A 22,769-nucleotide genomic window follows, 5' to 3' on the forward strand; every position below is an offset into this window, starting at 1 on the left:
GCAGGTGGCGCTCCAAGTTGGCCTTGGTAGGGCGCAGGTGGCGCTCAGGCAAAAGTCGGAATTCCAAGCGTATGGGCGCAGGGTGTGCTCCACTTTGGCTTGCCCAGTAGCGAAGTCGCTCGAAAGTAATTTTTGTGGAAGCGTGCAAAATCTAAAAACGCACAACCACAGTGAGAATCCAAACAAGGGTGGGTGGGATATGGGACTTTGAAAAACTATCAAGTCTACAGAAAACAATACTAAAGAGTACTAAGATGGCAGCGGCACCATTTGATAAACGTGAAAAGAGTAGTTTACTACGAAATGAACGTTGATCAGTCAAAACGCAAGAAAACTAAACTAAATTACGCGTTGCTATCAAAGATTTCTATACTCTCAATTCTATCGAAATAGAGTGGAGTAAAATGTTCGTTCCACTCTCAGTTCCTTAGTATTGAAGTTTTCTACAATTGACTAGTAATCCAAAGTTTAATGAGAGCAATGGTGGAGGTTTTATACTATGACATGAATTCGAACGACAAGATACGAATAACGAAATGACATATATAAAGATGTGAACTTTACTACTTTTAATTAACCAATACTTCAAATCTAATTAATGACTAAGAATTGAATAACAACAATGGAAATTAGATCTAATAAATTGAAATGACAAAAATTGACTATTTTATTTATTTAACTAAATGAAGAACAATGATTCAAAGGATTAATCTAAAATAATGAATTGAAACTAATTAATTTAACTAATTGAATTCAAATAAAACTAGATCTAGAAGCTATTTTAATGGCTATTTTTTTACTCTAACCTATCTGCCCTTCTAACTTAAGAGCTAAGTCTTATTTTATACAAAGGAGGAGACCAGATCCACAATTTCGTGCATGGGCTGAGGAGCCATATTTTGGGCCGGAAAATCAAGCCTAAAGCCCAATTTTTTTCAGTCCACAAAGCCCGTTTCAGCTGGCTTCGACTTCAGCAGACTTTTTATCCACTTTTGCTCCTTTGATTGGGTCAAAGCTTGGACCATTGGAAAGCTCTTTCCGAGCCGGTCGTTTTGACGTAAGGTAGGCCCAAATCTGAGGCCTGAGTCCCAAGATATGGTATTCGGAAGTTCTGTTGACTTGTGCTCTATTTCTGCCCGTGTTGACTTTTCATCTTTTAACTGGGCTTTACAAAGGCTTTGTCTCCTTGGATCTTGGCCGTTATCTCAGAACTTCTTAGCAACCAACCCTTGCTCCTTTATCTCGCCAAAGTGGCATATTTCTGCACATAATTGACTTTACTGCTTGAAATACATAAAACACGTAATCAGCATTAACTCTTATTTATTACTCGCAAAATTGGTCTAAAAGTATGATTATTGAGGGGTTAAAACTACAGTTTTGGGCTCTTATCAGACAACAACATCCCTTTGAATTTGACTCAAATGCTGCACATCTATTACTTTTGCACAAAGTGCACTGAAGAAGAAGCACAACCTGACAATTGCGTATCTCACATGCTTTGGCAAGATAGATCGTATTGCCACAAGAAGCAACTGCTGCATCAAAACATGGAAATCGTGCGACTTCGGCCCTTGTATTTTTAGATCATCCATTAAAACACGGGGCTTGAAATTAGAAGAGTATCCTTTAGGGACTTTCAGCTCATGCAATGTTTGGCAAACTCTTCTTTTTTCATCCCTAGATAATGTAAAACAAGCTAGGGGTAGGAAAGTTTTACTTTTACCTATCTTTGGTGCCAACTCCGCCCTTCTCATCTCCTCAAGATCAAGACGACCGTTAACTGTATCCTTTGTTTTGAAAGGAATGTTAAGCAATGTACCAATAATGTTGTCACAAACATTCTTCTCAATATGCATGATATACAAGTTGTGTCTACCATGCAAATACTCCCAATAGTCCAGTTCAAAAAATATTGACGACTTTTTCCAACATTTCAAAATATCATCGACTCCAGTATCAACCCTTGCTAATATGGTTGGCGTCTTTTCCTTTTTCTCTACACCCTGTCGCTTCCTTTTACCCATTGACTTCTTCAATTTTCGTTTCGTAACTTCTTTCCACCCTTTTGGTTTTGCTAAATTCTTCGCAGTTACATTCTTAACTTTTTCCCCCAAGAAATATTAAGCAATTTAACCTTTTCTTTTACTTTCTCACCGGTTAATGGTTCTAGTTGTGATCGAAACTATTGTTTACCGTTAAACATCTTCTTCTGCTTTCTGTAAGGGTGGTTCTTTGGGAGGAATCTTCTAGTGGACATGTATACAATCTTCTTAGAATCCTTCAGTCTGAGCGAAGGTGTATTCTCACCGCATATTGGACAAGCATAATATCCTTCAACGCAACAGCCAGATAGGTTACCAAGCACGGGAAAATCATTTATTGTCCACATTAGCACAGCTCTCAATGTAAAGGATTCATGTCGGTAAGCATCATAAGCATCAACCCCAGTATTCCATAAAAATTTTAAGTCGTCAATCAAGGGCCTCAAGTACACATCAATATCGTTCCCTGGTTGTATAAACAATGTAAGCATCATAAACTTTCTCTTCATGCACAACCATGGTGGAAGGTTGTAAGTGATCAACATAACTGGCCAACAACTATACCTACTACTTATAGAACTGTGTGGATTGACACCATCTGCGAAGAGTGCGAGACATAGATTTCATGAATCTGCTGGAAACTCTGGCCACATGCAATCTACAGTCTTCCATGCTGGGGAATCTGCTAGGTGACACAATTTGTCATCAACTTCTCTTGCATCAGCATGCCATGTCAAATCCTTAGCTATTTGCACAGACTGAAACATCTTTTTGAACCTTGGGATGGGTGGAAAATACCACAAAACTTTTGCAGGCACACCTTTACTTGTCTCGATCATATTTTTATTCTCCTTATATCTTGACGCTCCACAAGTAGGACACACGGTAAGATCATTATACTTGTCACCTCATGCGGGGATGCGATCGTTAGGACATGCATGTATCTTTTCATACTTCATTACATAAACGGATAATGTCTTCTTGACCTTATTCAGTGAGGACAGTAGTAAATGACCTTCTGGAAGCACCTCTCCAAACAATTTCAGTAACTCTGAAAAAGTCTTATCGACCACCCACCTTTGGCTTTTAGATTGAATAGTTTAACCACCATTGATAACTTGGTAAACTTTGTACACCCTTCATATAATGGTTTCTCAAAGATCTTGGAGCAATTGTTCAAACTCTACGGGATCACCGGTGAATTGGTCACGTCCGATTATCTAGCAAGTTTTTGTACTTTTGCATCTTCTGGAGTTTCCATATTGTGATAATCTTGATGGTCTTCATTTCCATCGACACTAGAAGGGGCTGCATTATGACTTTTCTCCCCATGATATATCCAGCTAGTATAGTGTTGGTCGATACCAGATTCAAAAAGGTGGTTTCTAACCTCCTTTTGAGTAAACTCACAAAGATTCACACAGTGTTTGCATGGACATCTTATGAGAATGGTCTCAATCTCTGTTGGATTTGCAAATAGAAGAAAATTCTTAACCCCTACAATATATTCATTTGTTAGCCTATCCTTGGACATCCATAATTTGTCCATTTCGAATCAAGTATGACACAAAAATCCTGAAAACACCCAAATTTTGCACTCTTTTCGTTAAGAAAATAAAAATAAAAATAATCGCTTCAAGATCATTAAATCTGTTAGTGATTTTATTCTTCTCTATTACTATGTATTCTCATAGGCACCATAAAAGTGCTCTAATTTTTGTATCACTACTACTTTCCAGTAGGCATTTGTAGTGGAGCAAATTAATTTACTTACTAACAATCTCAATTTGATTACTAGTTCTACTCTTGTCAAAAGTACTATGCTCACCTAACAATAATCTCAATTAGATTACAAAAAAATAAAGACAAAATAATAATGAGATGCATATAGGGAGGCAGGTCCTTTTAATATTCATAAACTGAGCAACAGTTGGTTAGTTTAGATTATCATATAAAAGGCAACACCCTACACATGCACAAGTGATACCATGCTAATTGGGTAAGCACAGGGTATCACTTTAATTAATGAACCACATTAATTATGGACCAAAAGTTTGAGTATAAATATGTGTCTGGGATGCCTAACAATATCAAACCAACTCAAAATTAGCTAATACATATGAAAGTAGATAAACTAAAGAGATATGGTCATGTCGAAGATCGGTTTTGCGTATATAGCCATTGCAATTTCAAAAAGTATTAACAGACAATTCTGCAAGTATCAGCTTCTCACCTTTATGCCTTAGTTTAAAACCTTTTAAAATACTTGTCTAAAACTTCTACTGGCCTGAATTTGACGACTAAGGCTAAATCAAACTCATTAAGGAGAACTAAGTTCACTTATGCATACTCTTGTATAGTGAATGCACAAAGAATCAGAAGTTCAATATATATAGCACACAACAATACACTCTAGTACTCTGTTTGGATTACAAAATATATTAAAAACCACTACTAGTTGAATAATTTCCAGCAAAAGAATCTGTGTAGTACTTTTAAATAATGATATTTTGTGTCCTAGAGCATTATGTCTTAGTAATAAGGAGGCTTATCAAAGTATTTGTGGTTTCATTTGTTTGCTTTAGATGTGTCACTGAGCCCTGATTAAGAGTTACATTATGGTTGCAAAAAGACATCCAAATTGGAATGATACAGAGAATTGAAGATCAGGATTGCCCCTGGGAGAGTGTATCACATATTCACATAGCATGAGCTCAGAGCGATGTAGCTAGTCTAATATAGAGCTTTACTCTTTAGTAGCATATGGCACTTGCTATGTTGTCTTCATCTCTTCATTAGTCACGTCAGTGCAATCCCAGTCAGTAATTAGACCCCACCTCCCGGCGCCAACCCCTCCCCCCACCAAATTCCCTAAACCCCAATTAAAAATATAATGTTAAGACATCCCTCAGAAACTATGGCATGGTTCAGAAGAGTTTTACAAACAAACCAACAGAAAAAAAGCAAAGCAATAAGCATCCGGTTGAAAGTACCCAAAAGAATCACTAAAGCAATCCAGATACGTGTTAAACAAGATTGCAGCCAAAACAGGTCATGTATAGATAATACCTTTAAACAAATTCCAAACATCCTATTTGATGAAATTTTAAATCAAAACAGCATTATAAAACCTTTATAGAATGCTTAACATATAACAAAAAAACAAACATAAAATCTTACTTGCTAATAAGAAATCACTTCCTTGGCAAAAGCAACGCACTCCACTCCAAGTTCGACGCTAAGAGAACACTGCTACGATTCTGAAATGCAAGATGAGTTAAAAGACACAAACATTTAAAGTTATATATAATTGAGATATTATGCTAGGGTTTCCAAAGCGAATCCCTAAGAATCAGAGTGAAGGGGAATATTTACATCTTTTGCGCGGCAACCAATCTCCAATCCCAATTTGACAACTTACGATAATAAACTGTTAGGGTTGAGAAAAATCCGGGAATTAGATTAGTAAGCACGCGCTATATATCTGTTGAGCGGGGAAATCCTTTCTCCATATCGATTTTATTACCTTCGGTATTAGATAGGGATTCAGGGTTTTGGTTATTTGGGAAGTTTGGTTATTGAGTTACCAAAAAAAAAAAAAAAAAAATGGTTATTAAGAATTGGGTATACTATTACTGACCCGAGACTTTACCCAATTATTCTTATTCACGGTTCACTCGACCAATCAATTACAAGGGGTTCGTTTTTAATTGCTCCCAAATGGTTATACAATTAATTAAACACCGGTCAGCACCATGCTGGAAGGAAAAAGTTAGACAATTTTTCACTTGACGTTTGTGAAAATGAACTCATAAATTAGACACCAAACTTGACACATTAATAAAAAAACGTCAAAAATATTTATGACGGCTAGCCTATAACAGTCAACATTAACATCATGCATCATAAAGTGAACATTTGACATCATGCGGTAAGTATACAATTGTTAGTCACTAACTTGACACATTGATAAAAAACGTCACATTTATTTATGACGCCTGACCTATAACCGTAACATTTGACATCAAGCGTCATAAAATTAATGGTGAGATAGAAATAATGACGAGTTATACGGAAATCGTCATGGTAGAAAAAAAAAATATCCGTCATAAAAAGCCCTTTTTTTAGTAGTGTCTATTCAATCAGAATGTTTATTAAACTCTTGTTATTTAGATATTGATAGTATAGACAGACGTCAATTAGGGGCCATTTGTTTTTGCCTCTTATACGACCTTGAGGTCTTATAACCTCTTATAAGATGTGGCCCAGTGATTTTTTACATTTTTTTGGTTTGTTTTTTGCCTCTTATAAGAGGCATTCTACTAGAAATGTCTTATAAGAGGCTCCAATTCTATAAGTACCAAAATTGGATCTACTTCAATTCTATAAGTCTTATAACTTGAAAAATGACTCAAACACCCCCGTCCATATACCCCTAATCTCATTTATCTCTTCTTTCCTTTTCATTATTTTCTTCTCCAAATAACTCCATTGCCCTAGCCACCTAGCCACCACCACCACCACCACTACCACCACCATCATCACCACCACCACTACCACCACCATCATCACCTCCACCGCCACTATCACTGTACTATTAAGATTATCACCACCACCACCACCATCACTACCACCGTGCTATTAAGACCAATATCATCACCTTCACTACCACTACCATCACCACTACTACCACCGTACTATTAAGACTATCACCACCACCACAACCACCATCGTGCTATTAAGATATCCACCACTTCTACTACTACTACTACTACCACTACCACCAGCGTGTTATTAAGACCAATATCATCACTTCCACTACCACCACCACCGTGCTATTAAGACCACTACCACCACTGCCAATTAAAGTAGTTTCTTAAAATCGATATTCTAATTATCAAAATTGATTTGAAATAAAAAATCAAACTATATCTTTGTTTCAAATTAATCTATTCATGTTAAATGTGATGTAAAGTAAAGTTATATTTGTCAAATAACTATCTATAAGATGTTATGTATTTGTTTTTTCTATTTTTACAAATGTTTATAAAAGGAACTTAAAATGAAAAACAAACCACTTTATAAGACCATCTTATAAGACCCTCTTATAACACATGGTCTTATAAGACCCTCTTATAACTTAACCCAAAAAAACAAATTTAGTCTTTAGTGATGGAAATTATAAACTAAACTTAAGAAGCAATTACATGACCATAACAGTTTTTTGTTAATGGGGTCGCTTTTAGGAGAGAATGGGAGTGAGATTACTTAAGTTGAGTTCCTGATTCAGTGCTCCTTTTCATTACTTAGAATATAGAAAACTCGCCTACTCGTCCAGAATTCTTATCCCAAACGTACTTCTTTTCTTTCCACTTTCGGTAAAATTCTCCGCTGTTTACAGCGAGAGTTCTTCGGTGAAAGAAATCTCTCTCCGTTTAGTATTCAAGTAACTTGGCAGAACTATCCTGATGGCTTTATCAGCTGATAATCTTCAATCCTTTCCCCCTCTTCCAACCTCGTCTCAAGTTCAACAACAAGTTTCAATCTCTTCTACTTTGCAAGGTCAGACTCCTTCGCAAGGTGAGTCTCCAACTTTTCTGGTCCTTCCCTCTTTGAGCAACGAGATGGGTGCTGCAACAACACAACAAATAGGTTTTGTTCCACTACAGAGCAATGGTGTAGCTCCTACACCCAATCAAACAAGAAGAAACTGGAGCTCACTCTTTCAATCTAGTACGAGTCATTCTTCGGATGTTGCTCTCAAACAGTTTGATCTTCAAATTGTTGAAGGGGTTGCTCAAGTCCTGATGGATATAATTCATAAAGGTTTCAGCGACTGGCGAGAGTATGTAGTTGGGTTTTTTTTAGAGCATCGACTCCCTTACAAAGTGGTCAAAGAATTCTTGAAAAAAAAGTGGCGTACTAAGAGTGAATTTGAAATGGTGTCGGATGCAAACTTGTATTATTTCAAGTTTCAAAATGAAGAAGATAGACGTCTGGTGCTAGAAGCTGGACCGGTTTTTATTGGTGGTAGATGTTTTGTTGTTATAGAATGGTCACCGGAGATTGAAAAGAAGAAAAAGACAGTTAAAGTTATTCCTATTTGGGTAAATTTGTATGAGGGGATGAGTTTCCTTGCTAGTAGAATAGGTAAACCACAAAGAATGGATGGCCTAACAGCATCTAAAAGGAGACTTACGTATGCAAGAGTTTGTGTGTTAGTTGAGATAAGTGCTGAATTACCCGAATCTTTCGAAATCAATATGGGTGGTGATGATGTAAGGAGAATCGTAGTGGAATATGGTTGGGTTCCGAAATTCTGTGGCAATTGTAGAAAATTTGGACACAAGACCATAAACTGTTTGAAACAGAGTGGGTCAGATAGTAATGCAGCTCCCAGTGCGGCTGAAGGGCTTGCTAATCCTGAAAGTGGCGGTAGGAGAACGGAAAATGGGGAAATGGTGCCACAACCTCTTAATACTGCTAAAGCAGTAGCATGTAACACTATCCAAGTAATGGTGCCTGAGTGTTCAGATGCTAATCCAGTAGAGAGTGTTATGGATATTGTAGGAGAAGGTGTGAGTACAGATTTAGCTCTTAGACATGAGGAAAGACTTCAAGGGGATATTCCAGCAAGAGCTTTAGAAGTGCGTAGTTCCCTGATGCCTTATTCTTTGGAGCAGGAGTCTGCCATAATACCTTATGTTGAGACATTGGATAGTACAACTGGGTCAGAATTGCAGTATAATGAAGATTACAATGCCTTTAGCATCCTAGCAGTGGATGTTAGAGACGGGGAAATGCCAGATGATGATGAAATCTCAGTCGAAGAAACCGAATACTTTAATGATAGGAATACAATTCATTTGGAACCAGCTGAACACACCACTCCACTGTTCCAGAAAAAGAAGGGCCCTGTCCTGAGATCACACAATAAACCACAGGATGATAGTGCAAGCAAGAGTACTGGGAAGAAGAGTAGGGGTCGTCCCAAGGGTTCAAGAAATAAAAGACACCGTTAAAGATGATTGCTCCTTTAAGTATATGGAATGTGAGAGGCACCAATGACATCCAGAGGGCTAAGGAAATAAATAAAATTAGGATTGAGAAGAAGCTTTGTTTTTTTGGTCTCTTGGAGACAAAAGTTAGAATCCATAAGTATGATGAAATAAGGAATATATGTTGCCCTTCTTGGCAACATGTCCACAACTATAATAAGAGTCCTGCAGGGCGCATATGGGCCTGCTGGGAACCTTTCTTCATGAGTGTCCATAAAATTTCAGAATCATCACAGTTCATTCATTGCAAGGTGGTCTATCTTCCGGACAATGAAAAATTCTTTTTGACAGTGGTATATGCAAGTAACTCCCATTCTGAGAGGCTACAACTATGGCAAGATATCATGCTCATCAATAACTCTATAAATGGCCCGTGGTGTGTTACAGGGGATTTCAACAACATTTTGTTTGCAAATGAAAGGGTTGGAGGAGAACCTATGCATCATCAAGAAGCAGTGGATTTTAACTTGTGTTTGCAAGGGGCAGGTCTTTCTGATCTTAATTACAATGGTTTCTTTTTTACATGGTCTAATAAATCCATTGGGAGTACTAATATCATGTCTAAAATTGATCGATGTCTAAACAATAATTTATGGCACTCAAAATTTCCTTTTACTAATACTGAATTTTTGCCACAAGGAGTTTCGGACTACTCTCCCATGGTTTTTCAGTGGATCGACTTCAAGAGTTCTGCAAAGCCTTTCAGATTCTGCAACTTCTGGGCGATCTAAGATGGTTTCCTTGTTATGCTAGAGGATGTTTGGAATACTCCCATCTATTCCAACCCTATGTTATGCTGATTCAGAAACTCAAATTACTCAAGGAAAAGGTCAGGCCGTGGGCTAAGCTAAATTTCTCCAACCTTCATGAAAGAGTACTCAATGCCAAGCAGGAACTACAAGATATTCAGATTCTCCTACAACAAAACCCAAATGATCAATCATTGGCGAACAGGAACGAGTGGCTTTGAAAAAGTATAAAGACCTAACTCTCGCAGAAGATATGGATATACTGCAAAAGAGTGATTGTCTCTGGATGAAGGATAGGGATAAAGGAACTACCTATTTCTTTAATTCTATCAAAGAAAAGAAAGCTAGGAGTGGTATCTGGTCTCTCTCTTCAGACCAAGGTATGGCCTCTGGTCAACATGAAGTGGCTGCGCTCATGGTTAAGTACTATAAAGCTCTGTTATGCTCACATGCTGCCCCTGTCAGTGTCGACGATTTTTTTATGCAGCTACAAGTTCGAGAAGTAGTTCTTCCTGCTCTACAACAACAACTCGATGAATGTCCAACTGAATTGGAAATCAAGCAAGCCCTTTTTGATATGTCGGATAACAAAGTACCAGGTCCAGATGGTTTTAACCCATTTTTTTTTCAAGCATTGTTGGAATGTGGTGGGTTCAGACTTTACACGAGCAGTCCAGAATGTATTCACAACAAACAAGATACCTCGAGGAGTTAACACTATCTTTTTGTGTCTCATCCCCAAAGTGAGTAACCCGCCTAAAATGGAAGACTTCAGACCCATTGCACTTTGTAACACTGTTTACAAGTGTGTCTCTAAAGTCCTCATCAACAAATTCAAAATCTTCATAGATTCACTCATCTTTTGAAATCAGTCAGCCTTTATCCCTGGAAGATCGATACAAGATAATATTATTTTATCACATGAACTCCTCAGAGGCTATGATAGGAAGAGAGGAACACCTAAGTGCTCTGTCAAGCTCGACATTCGGAAAGCTTATGACACGATAAGCTGGGACACTATCTCATGCATGATAAAAAGATTTCAGTTCCCATCTAAGTTCATGTCATGGATATATATGTGTTTTTTTTCTCCCTTTTACTCAGTGTTAGTGAATGGTGTTCCCGATGGTTTTTTCCCTGGAGCTCGAGGTCTTAGACAAGGAGATTCTATCTCTCTATATCTCTTTGTTATGGTGATGGAGATCTTATGTTGTGTTATCAAAGGAAAAATATGCTCCAACCAAATGAAGTACCACTCAAAATGTAAAAAAACACAAGTTACTCACCTAGCCTTCGCAGATGATGTGCTATTTATTTATTTTTTTTTTTTTGCAAAGGAGATGTGCAATCTATCTATGCTCTCAAAGACTATCTTCAGGAGTTTGGGGATGCTACGGGGCTTCAAATTAATTCTCATAAGACAACCATCATGACTGGTGCTTTAAGTCAACAGGCTACTCTGGATTTGGCCAATATCTTGAACATAGAATTTGTGAAACCTCCTGTTCGATATCTAGGACTGCCTCTATTCTCCGCCTATTTAGGCATTAGAGAATGTCAACCCCTCATTGAGAGAATCACTGGCTGTATTGTTGATTGGAAATCTAGGTTATTGTCTCATGCTGGTAGATTACAGTTGATTTCTTCTGTTCTTAGCCAATTCCACATCTATTAGTCCAGAACATTTATTCTCCCTATCACTGTCTTAGAACAAGTGGAAAAAATTTGTGCTAACTTTCTTTGGAGTGGGACTAATTCCAAAAAAAATTCCACCAAGCAATTATACATATTATTTGTAAACCAAAAAAGGAAGGAGGGTTATGTATTATGAATATGAAGGTGTGGAATAAGAGTGCATATTGCGGTCTCGTTTTCAAAGTAGATGCAAATGATGAAAATGTCTGGGTTGAATGGATATGGCAGAATCACATCAAGAAAAAATTCTTCTGGACCATGAATATTCCCTCTGAATGTGCGTGGTCGTGGAGGAGTATACTCAAAAGCAGAACTGATGCAAAAGAGCACATCGAGTACTCTATAGCCAATTATGAGAATACTCTTATATGGCATGATTTGTGGTGCAAGAACAATCATTTGCTCCTCCACTCACAAGCAATTCTTGAGCTCCATTTTCCTTTGGATGCTACTGTAAATCAGCTCTTACATAATGGTACATGGAGTAGTGTCATCCATAATTTGCAATGTGCGGAGCTTAAGGAAGACATGATCTTGAATACTATCATTAATGACCATCTTCCAGTGGACAGAGTAATATGGAAACCACATCATAGTGGTCAATTTACCTCCAATAGTGCATATGTTGCTTTGAGTCGACAAGGATCGAGGGTGAGATGGCAGCGCTTTGTGTGGGGAAAGTTGGTAATCCCACGACACTCATTCACTTGTTGGAAACTATTTTCCAATAGTTTGTCAACTCAAGACAGACTTGTCTATAAGAAGATCCTTAATCACTCATCCTGTTGTTTTTGTAATCAAAGCCAAGAGTATTCCAACCACCTATTATTCGAGTGTCCTTTCTTTACTTATATCATAACAGGTATTAAAAGTTTCCTTGGTATTGCAACTGATTCAAGGAGTTCAAATAGGGAATGGTCCTCCATCTTGAGAATCTGTAAAGAGAGGAAACATGTGGGGGAGATCTATAAAAATATATATATGTCTTTGCATAAATGCAACTGAAAGAAAGAAATGCCCGAAGATTTTCCAATAGAGCCCAGCCTGTTACAGTCATTCTTGCCCAAATCAAAATACAATTGAAGCCATATATTCAAGTTCAAGTAACCTCCTTGATTGATACTGTTGAGACACGGTCCCTGTGTTTAGCTTTGGGCCTTCAAGTAACTTTCAAAGAACCAGTCACTAAATGGTGCAACTGGATACCTCCCCCCGAACCAAGAGCAAAACTAAATACTGATGGAAGCTTGCACAGTCCTGACACAGGTCATGGGGGTTTGATAAGAGATAGTAGCGGGAAGGTCCTATTGGCTTTCACAGGGTCAGGTGGTAAGCAGTCGGTGATTTTCCAGGAGTTGAAGGCAATCGAGATTGGCTTGAGTAGATGTGCATATATGGATATCCGTATGGTGGAAGTAGAATCAGATTCGTTGATGGCCGTTCAAGCTACCACCAAAATAGCTGGACCTCCTTGGTATTGCTTGGACTTAGTTACACATATTCAATAGCTCAATACTCTCTTTGTTTTATGTTCCTTTAACCATGTATATAGGGAATCCAATAAACCGCCTGACTATTTAGCAGGTTTGGGATTAGGGCCTATAGAGTTTTTATCTTTTGTTGGGCCTCCCATAGATAGGGAACTATGTATGTTAGTAGAAGAGGATGCTAAGGGAAACTATGTATGCTCGTTTTTCTTGATTAATAAAGGTGGCGGTCTGCCTAACCCTAGCTTATTTCTTAAAAAAAAAAAAAAAAAAAAAAAAAAACTTAACTTAACTTAAGAAGCAATTGAGTAGTGACTAGAGGCTATTTGCGTGGTGTACATTACAAACAATTAAACAGTAAACTAAAAGTGAACCATAATCCAAGAAACAAGAATATATTGCTTATAATCATAGTAGTAACTATTAAATTGAAGCATGGTGCTGATCAAATATAAATACTAACCTCATAAGGGGTTCAAACAGATGGAAGGAGAAACAGATGAAACCAGAATAATGAGAAAACCACCGAAAACAGAAGAAAATCAGGAAGCCATTCCAGTATGGGAGGTAAAAGAAGAATGGATAGACTCTATGGAACAGAAGATGACGGGAACACCGTGTCTATTGCAAAAATCAGCTGGTCAGAGCTCGTGCTGCATCTTTAGAGTTCCTCTAAGCCTTGTAGAGATTAATAGCAAGGCTTATCAACCCCATATTGTCTCTCTAGGCCCTTATCACCATGGTAAAGAGCACCTTAAGATGATCGAAGAGCACAAGTGGCGGTTCCTAGGCTCCCTCCTCTCTCGGACACAAAACAATGGTCGACACCTGCAAGACTATCTTGTGGCCATAGCGTCTTTGGAGGAGAGAGCAAGAAATTGCTACTCCGAGGATATTAGTCTCGACACTTGTACCTTTGTTGAAATGATGGTACTTGATGGTTTTTTCATAATTGAGCTATTTCGAAAATTTGGGATGTTGGTGCCAGTTGAGCAAAATGATCCGATCTTCACGATGCAATGGGTACTCCCCTTTCTTACGAGAGATCTTCTTAGACTAGAAAACCAACTTCCCTTTTTTGTCCTCCAATGTCTATTTGATCTTTCCAAAGTTCCAGGTGAGGAGAAGGGTCCCTCCTTGGCTGTATTGGCTTTAGGCTTCTTTAGTAATGTCGTCCAGAGACCTCATAAAGTACTTGAAAGGTACCATGAACATAATGCAATGCATTTACTTGACTTGTTTCGTGAAAGTTTCTTCCCTAAGATTGGAGAGCAATCAGGACATGTAAATATGTCGACCCAAACGATCCAAAGCGTGTCAAGGCTTCGTCGAGCAGGTATCAAATTCAAGCCAGCCAAGGCCGATAGTTTCTTGGACGTAAAATTTAGACACGGGGTACTTGAAATCCCACCTCTAGTCATTGATGATTTTACCAGCTCCGTCTTCCTAAACTTTGTTGCCTTTGAACAATGTTATAGGAACTGTTCCATGTTCATAACAACTTATGCTACATTTCTAGACTGCCTCATCAACACCCCAAGAGATATTGGGTTTCTCCGTGACAACAACATAATTCAAAACTATTTCGGTACAGACAAAGAGGTGGCTCGTTTCTTTAACAACTTGGGGAAAGATGCTGTGTTTGATATAGAAAGATGTTATCTATCAAAACTATTTGAGGAAGTGAATGAGTACTATAATAACGATTGCCATGTAGAATGGGCAAGCTTCAAGCATACTTACTTCGAAACACCATGGTCATTTATATCGGCCTTAGCAGCCGTTATTCTCCTACTACTCACCCTCGCTCAGACCTTCTTCACTGTTTATGGTTACTTTCATCCATCATTGTAAATCAATGTTCCTATTTATAATGTAGTACTAGCTTAGTACAGCTTTGAGATGAATATATTTGTTCAAATGGTATGATTTGCAGGTAAACGGTGACGTTAAGCTTTTCAATTTTGAACTAGTTTCATATACCAAATTCTATGAAATTTTGTGGTTTCAAAATTTTGTTTGTATCAATCGCAATGTGCAATCTGTTTCCTTGAGATTTCAAAAGTGCTAAAATAAAACAGAGTTGACCTACTCACCACGGCTCAGACTTTCTTCTCTGCTTTTTGGCTAGTTTTGCTGTTCATCATATATACTTCTTTCACAAAATTTATTGGCATCAATAGATTTTAATTTCGAAAGTTAATTGTAGATTAAGGCACTATGAGTGAAATCATTGAATTGAATTTATTGTCAAATCTGAATATTAATTCTTTAACTAGTTTTTTCTGGGTACCAAATCATAATGATCGATCGGCGGGTCTAAGTATTTTTTACACAGTAATTCTAGTATCAGTAAATGTAAAGTAGGTTTAGCTAGATGTTCTAGAGCCTCCAGTGATTGGTGAGCGACATATCTGTTTGCATTTACTAAATTAATAATTGGTCAGGATTACTAGAACGTCTTCGTTGAACATTTTCCTACCTTATTTGTCAGGATCACTAGAACGTCCTAGTTGAACAAAAGTTGATGTTTTGTGGACAACAAACAGTTGCATGTCCACAAATTTGTTCTCTTTTAATTGAAAACGAATTTGTAGATAGATTTGTCAACAAACATCAATTTTTCATTGGTCCAATCAACTTTAGGGAAGAAAATAAACACATCCGACAGGTAAATAGTTTTTTGAGCAACAAAACCACCAGCACTTGATATTTTGTGGACAGCAAACAGTTGTCTGTCCACAAATTTGTTCTCTTTCAAGTGAGAACGAATTTGTCCACAAACATCAACTTTTCATTGGTCCAATCAACATTTGGGCAGAAAAACACATTTTTCGGGTAGCTAAATAGTTTTTTGGGGCAGCAAAACCACCCATAAGCACTTGATGTTTTGTGGACAGCAAACAGTTGTCTGTCTACAAACATCAACTTTTCATTGATCCAATCAACTTTTCGGCAGAAAAACACATTTTTCAGGTAGCTAAATAGTTTTTTAGGACAACAAAACCACCAATCAGCACTTGATGTTTTGTGGACAGCAAACAGTTGCATGTCCACAAATTTATTCTCTTTCAATTGAGAACAAATTTGTGGACATGCTTGTTCACAAACATCAACTTTTCATTGGTTCAATCAACTTTTGGATAGAAAAACATATTTTTGGGGCAACTAAATAGTTTTTTGGCGAAGCAAAACCACCAATCAGCACTTTTGTTTTGTGGACAACAAACAGCTGCCTGTCTACAAATTTGTTCTCTTTTGATTGAGAACGAATTTGTGAACGGACTTGTCCACAAACATCAACTTTTCATTGGTCCAATCAACTTTTGGGTAGAAAAATACATTTTTTGGGCAGCTAAATAGTTTTTTGGGGCACCAATCAGTAGTTAATGTTTTGTGGACAGCAAACAGTTGCCTATCTACAAATTTGTTCTCTTTTCAATTAAGAATGAATTTGTGGATAGGCTTGTCTACAAACATCAATTTTTCACTCGTCCAATCAACTTTTGGGCAGAAAAACACATTTTTAGGGCAGCTAAATAGTTTTTTGGAGCAGCAAAACCACCAATCAGCACTTGATATTTTGTGGACAGCAAACAATTAGTTGTTTACAAATTTGTTCTATTTCAATTGAGAACGAATTTGTAGACAGACTTGTCCACAAACATCAACTTTTCATTGGTTGAATCAACTTTTGGGCAGAAAAACACATTTTTTGGGCAGCTAAATTGTTTTTTCGGGCATCAAAACCACCAAACAGCACTTGACATTTTGTGGACAGCAAACAGTTGCATGTCCACAAATTTGTCCTCATTTTCAGTTGGCTAATAAATAGTTTATATATGGCAAATATGCAGACATAACCCTCGAACTTGTCGATTTTTACCCCCCTCCCCCAAGTTTACTTTAACCAATTTTAACCGTGTACTTGTAAAACATATCCAACTCCATTTTTCTAGTTCATTTCTGGCACTGAAAGTCTGACATGGCCAATTATTGATTACGTGGAATTTCAAGTAAGCAATGAGAAGGATGGATATTAACACGTGTCGGTAAGTAGTAAAACCAAAAGATAACAGAATTAACTCAATTGCAACTTTAAAAAGTGCAATGAATCACCGAGTTGACTCATTGTCTTATTCAAAATTTAGAACACTATATTTCCACCACCATCGATCCATAGCCAAAATCATATAATTCATCATGAAATATTGAATTTCATGATTAAGTAACCCAAAAAAAAGTTTGATTTTGCAGGTGCCGACTAGCAAAGTCGGTAAAACATTTGGGTGATGATAGCAGAGGTCTGGGGCTCAAACCTCGCCAACATCAAATAGTTATTGATCTCATTTAAAATAGACTTACCAATAAAAAAATATAAATAAAAGTTTGATTTTGAGTTGAACGACAATTTGAAAATTTAAATTTCATACTTAAGTACCTTTTCACCACTAATCAAGCTAAGTTTATCGATATAAAACTAGATAATGTTGTTTTTATTCAATTGGGTTTATGAAATTTCGTTGTTTTTTTTAGCTATTGGAGCTTTTTTTTAGATGTTGGGTGTTCATATAATCTGATTTCTGTTATAATTTCATTAGGAGGAAGATAAACAGTAACTATTAGATTCAATAAATCTTAAAGGGCCAAAAAGCACCACGTGTTATGTATAGTCTTTATTTGAGCCTTACATCATTGTCATATGGTCCGTCAAGATTCGAACACATCATTCAACTTAAGTGGGATTTCACTTCATCAAATTATAATTTGACATTAAAATTTTGGATTTGCCACAAAAAAAAATTAATCCACGTTAGACTTTCGGTGTCGGAAATGAACTGGCAAAATGGAGCTCGATACGTTTTACAAGTACATGGTTAAAATTGCATAAAGTCAGGGGGAGAGGTAAGTGGTAAAAATCGACACGTTGGAGAGTTATATCTGCATATTTGCCAATAGTTATTTACTTCCTTTATCTCAGGATAATTAGATTTCAAGAAAATAACATCTATATCTATCTATTATAATAAAACACAATAGCAGGACAAAGGGTGGTCCGGATCGCATGGGGATCTGAGTTAGGTGTGCATGGGGAGAAGAGAGACACGTGTATGTCTTATATCATTTTGAAACCGTTTTGAGGCTAATTCTCAATGGCATTTAAAAAGATTTATTTAATGAATTAAATGTTGTAAATGAGTTAAACGAACTATAAAAGGCCATAAATGTGGGTTTGGGTTTCTAAAATAACTAAAAAACAGCAACATGGCGAGAAAATTCAGGTTCGTTCATCTTACCCTATTTAATTTCCAAACTAAAAACGGCTCCGAGTGCAAGTTTTATTGGAAAAAAAACCCGAACACCCAATAGACCCACGAACTTTCAACACCAATTAAAACGGCCTAAAACGCCTCTCCCCTCGCCACTCCCCACTCCCCAAGACTCGCATCAGTTTCACATTATTATTCTCATCTCTCCTTTTAGCTCCATAGTTTAATTTCTCAATTACTCCTCCATTAATTCCATCCCCCCGCCTAATTGTCTTCCCCAACCCAAGGTAGCATTTTATCTCCATCTCTCTCGCTGACCAACTCAATTGAAAAAAACCACACAATTAGAAATGGAAGCCAATTAGAAAAACAAATGTCGACTCTCCTCATTTTTCTGTGAATTAGACAAACTTATTTTCAGTGTTGATTGCTTACGGTTGAAATTTTGTTATGTTACAACGGATCAACTTTGAATGCATCTTTTTTTTTTGGGTTCTCTCAAGATCAGGTGAGTTCCTCTTTTATTTTCATTTTCTCTTTCTATCAACGTTAATATCTCATTCCCTACTTCAATATTTTCCTATTTTTCCGTTAATTCCATTCCCTACGTTAATATATTTTCCCATTTTTTTGTAAACAAGTTCTTCTTTCTTAGAAAAGTCAATTGGATATCTCAAGGAGACGACATGAGATGGTTTCATATGACAGGTTTAATTAATATTCCTGCTAGACAATCTGCATATCTTCTATTTGCTAATTGAGTTATTTACCATGTACTGATTCTCATGTGGCTTTACTTAAACAATTTGTGTTGAATGTATGTTACTGAAACTCTTCAACTTCCAAATGTCCATTCGTCCCCAGCCAATTACTCTGTGGAAAAGGGGTTTCTCTTGCGCCCTTCTCTCTTTTTCAGCCTTCCTGGCCCGTGCACCATCACACAAACATGAATCTCATGTACAGTAGGTTATCTCATGAATATTTATTGTTCTAACTTATTCCTTACTGCTTTGATTTTTGTTCTTTATTTTTTTTTGGTTTTTTTTTAGATTGCAAGTTCATAAACCATTTAATCAACTTTGGGTTCCTAGCATGTAAAAGGTGAAAGCTATTTTTATCAAGCGATCAAAACCAGTTGGGGATACCACCGTAAACCACATATTTTTAGTGTAACCCTCGAGGAATACCAAAGTTCGACAATTGTGCAATGCTTATGATAATTGGTAACGGTTTTGGATATTTACAATACACAGATGGTGCCCTCTTCACTTAGTATTCCGCTTCACTTGCAAGTTACAGCTCCACGTAATTCCCTGTGATCTAACAACAACCTTAAATATGATGGGTACTTTCACAGAAACTTCTTAATCTGATCGGTTAATTTCAAAATGTCAATTGACCAAGCTTAGAAGAGTAGTGTATTGCTTTTGGCAGAAATGGGTATCAGATATATAAATGGTTGTTGCCTAAGCAGTATGTTGCCGTTGATTAGGATATCTATTTTAGAAACACGTCAAGCACACAAAATAAAAGCGGTGTTCTGTTAGGGGAGTAGATGGAAGTGTCAAATGTGGAAGTAGTGGTAAATGGCATTGCTTGAAGAGAAAAGTTTAATTTCATATCAACCATAATGTCAGTTTACTGCGCTTACCTTTGCTTAGTTGCTAACTGCTATTGTGTTTTATGTAGGAAACTAAGAGTGAAGAGATCGATCAATTAAGGTGTTAGCTATAAGTAACAAGGTTGCTGATATACCACCTAATGAGTATTCATGGGGAAGTATGGTCAGAAGCCAATCAAGGGCTCTCCACACACGTACTAGGTATCTCTATTTTAGAAATACATCAATTTTGTCACATTTGAATCCATATTTCCATGTTTAATAGCATAGTAGCTGGATTGTCATTTTTATTAATTTTTAGGTATGCAGCATTTGGTCTTTATTTTTCTAATTGGCTCTGAATATGGGAAATCATGATGGTTTAACTCAATGTCTAGCAGGATTGACAACTCAATGTACACCTCCCTCCTCTCTCTCTTTTATTCTTCTTGCTAATGAAATATGAATAGCTTAATTTAAGCAGTACCATTTATTGAGAGAAAGACTCAATATATGGGTATTTAAAATAGAGTAGAGAATTATTGGTTTGAATCAATCGGGTGTTTTTGTTGAGCTATTTCTTTGATATTTTGTATACTTGAAGTTATTAGTTGATGCATGGTTTTTTTGGTCATTGTTGAATCAAGGTAAATATCAAATTGATTTGTTTTTAGGCTACCGTTACATCAATATGTATTTCCATAAGATTTAACTTTCTAATAAATGAGTATTTCTATTGCTTGATATCTAGGTCTTGTGTGGAAAGAAAACAACAAAGAATAGCTACACTATTAGATTTGTTTTCTTGATTGCTCACCGACATAATGAACATTATAGAGCTTCTACATGCCCCTGGTTCAACAATTAGTTGAGCTGGCAAATTGGCTGAGACTAAACAGAAGTCATAGAAAAGGTAACACGAGTGTGTCATGATTATTGACGACCTTTTGGGATGAATTGATTGGATTGGCTCCAACATCTGTAAACTTTGGTGAAAGAAGCCAATTTGTGCATCTCGATTGGCATACTACATTGACATATATATGAAGTTGTAATATATTGTTCTGCATCTCAATGCACAATAACAATGTGCACTGTGACATTAATGTAGTATTTTATAAGCTTACTGAGAATATCATATTTTGATTAGAAATATATGTAGATAAGGATCTAATTAACTCTATATATTCCATATCTAGAAGGACATCTTCTTTTACATAACACTCTATGTAATTAGTTACGAACCATGGTACTTCTGAGATATTTCACATGTGCAATACCTTTTGTTATTGCAGATGTGAAATATAGTGGTTTTTGTCATCCATCTAGGATTTTTTCAATTTTTCATCGTCTTTTTAGAGTCTAAATTCCAGTTTTCATGTTTCTAATGCACTATAGATCAAGCTCATCAAAGTTTTGATTTTGTTAATGATCACTGATTTAGCTTCTTCTATAAGGAAATGATGGAATTGTTGTACACTTGTACTCAATGATTTCAATCTAAACCCAAAAATGTTCGTATTTAATACCATGAAGCCCGGCTTGGCAAAGTGCAAACAACAATCTTCCTCACCTCCTCAACTCAAAGTTTGATATTCACTCTATCCGTTTATTCATCTCTTTTCTTATTTGTAGTTGTGCAGGGAATCTCTACCTAAGTGAAATCGTCCCTTCTCAGGTAATCTCACTCTCACGAACTATTTCTTCCATTTGATGTATTTTCTCTAGAAGAAATGTAAAATCAATATCCATTTTTATGAGATTTATATTGCATGAATTATAGGGATTGGACCATTTTGAAGCTTATTATTAATGACATTTAAAAGGTGTACTTAATGAATTAACAGTTTTGTAAATGAATAAAATAAATTATTACGTTTTGAATCCCTTGCATGGGGTTCAGCTTCTAAACACCAGTGACAGCATGAAGTCTAAAATGCGCAAATCTCTCTCCCTTCCAAAAATTTCATGGCATTTTTTTTTTTTTTGTTGGTCAAAGGGAATAAAACAATTTTGATATTAACATGCAAGTGAAATTTTACGGCAACTCTCCACATTTATTCATCTATTTGACTGTTTGTTTTTTGTGGTGGCCAGGAACCCTCAACCAAAGTGTCGTTGTATTATCTCCGGTAATCTCCCTCTGTTCCCTCATGCTCCATAAATTTGCTAAACTGTTTTGTACATGCTTTGTATGCTTTTTTGGGGTAATTTTTAGGGCTTTCTTTTGTGGAGAAATGGATGATTTCCAAAAAACTTGGGAGTTTGTGATTGGCGACACATCATTACGCAAAATATCTTGATGGACATTGAATTACTTTGGCGAAAGTAGCGGCCCGACATCCACACTTTGCCAATAGTAAGTTACGTTTACCACATATTCAAGTAAACTTCTTTTTGTTTTTATTGTTTATGCCAATGTTAATCAAATTTCTTTTATTGCTTTTGGAATACTAAATGCCTTAATGCCTATCCATTGAACAATTCTTTATACTGATCAATTGGCATTAGATAAAAATTTGGCGAGCTTTCGAAGTCCAAATTGATGCATAATTGAACCATGTTTAGTTTTACTGATTCATGCCATTATTGCAGATAAAGAAAGTATACCATGTGCTTCGACCATTAGCGTAAGGGGCAGAAAGTATACAACTGCTCTGAGAAGAAAGAAAACAAGCGAAGTTGGGTATGAAAGTGGTTCTAAAGTCGAGAATTGAAAGTTTTTAATTGGCAGTCAACACCCCACCTTAAACAATGCAATAAAAATATAAAAACCTTTAATTTTGATATTAACATGCAAGTGAACTTTTTACCAGAGCTTTCTCTTGGGTGAACTCACAGGTGACGTGAAGTATAGGCTTGGAA

The 22,769-nt window shown here is 36.6% G+C and overlaps 2 protein-coding genes and 1 pseudogene across 3 annotated transcripts; all 3 read left to right on the top strand.

Moving 5' to 3' along the window:
• The first annotated feature begins 7,183 nt into the window (after positions 1–7,183).
• Positions 7,184–11,188, top strand: LOC147489025 (uncharacterized). Its single transcript, XM_086572892.1, has 2 exons — positions 7,184–9,589; positions 9,743–11,188. The coding sequence occupies exon 1, from the start codon at positions 7,514–7,516 to the stop codon at positions 9,065–9,067; it is 1,554 nt and encodes a 517-aa protein (XP_086429018.1). The 5' UTR covers positions 7,184–7,513; the 3' UTR covers positions 9,068–9,589; positions 9,743–11,188.
• On the top strand, positions 9,070–9,834 carry LOC147489026 (uncharacterized). The gene has a single exon (XM_086574548.1). The coding sequence runs from the start codon at positions 9,070–9,072 to the stop codon at positions 9,832–9,834; it is 765 nt and encodes a 254-aa protein (XP_086430674.1).
• Positions 11,189–13,499: 2,311 nt separating the features above from the next.
• On the top strand, positions 13,500–14,998 carry LOC147489027 (UPF0481 protein At3g47200 pseudogene; annotated as a pseudogene). Its single transcript, XR_015201589.1, has one exon. The product of XR_015201589.1 is annotated as a UPF0481 protein At3g47200 pseudogene (transcript).
• Positions 14,999–22,769: the final 7,771 nt, after the last annotated feature.

Source organism: Coptis chinensis, chromosome 7, assembly GCF_015680905.1.
Source record: "Coptis chinensis isolate HL-2020 chromosome 7, ASM1568090v1, whole genome shotgun sequence".
Taxonomy (NCBI): Eukaryota; Viridiplantae; Streptophyta; class Magnoliopsida; order Ranunculales; family Ranunculaceae; genus Coptis; species Coptis chinensis.

Bases quoted from the DNA above. Each gene is read 5' to 3' on its own strand.
- LOC147489026 (XM_086574548.1), top strand. From the start codon at position 9,070: ATGATTGCTCCTTTAAGTATATGGAATGTGAGAGGCACCAATGACATC.
- LOC147489025 (XM_086572892.1), top strand. From the start codon at position 7,514: ATGGCTTTATCAGCTGATAATCTTCAATCCTTTCCCCCTCTTCCAACC.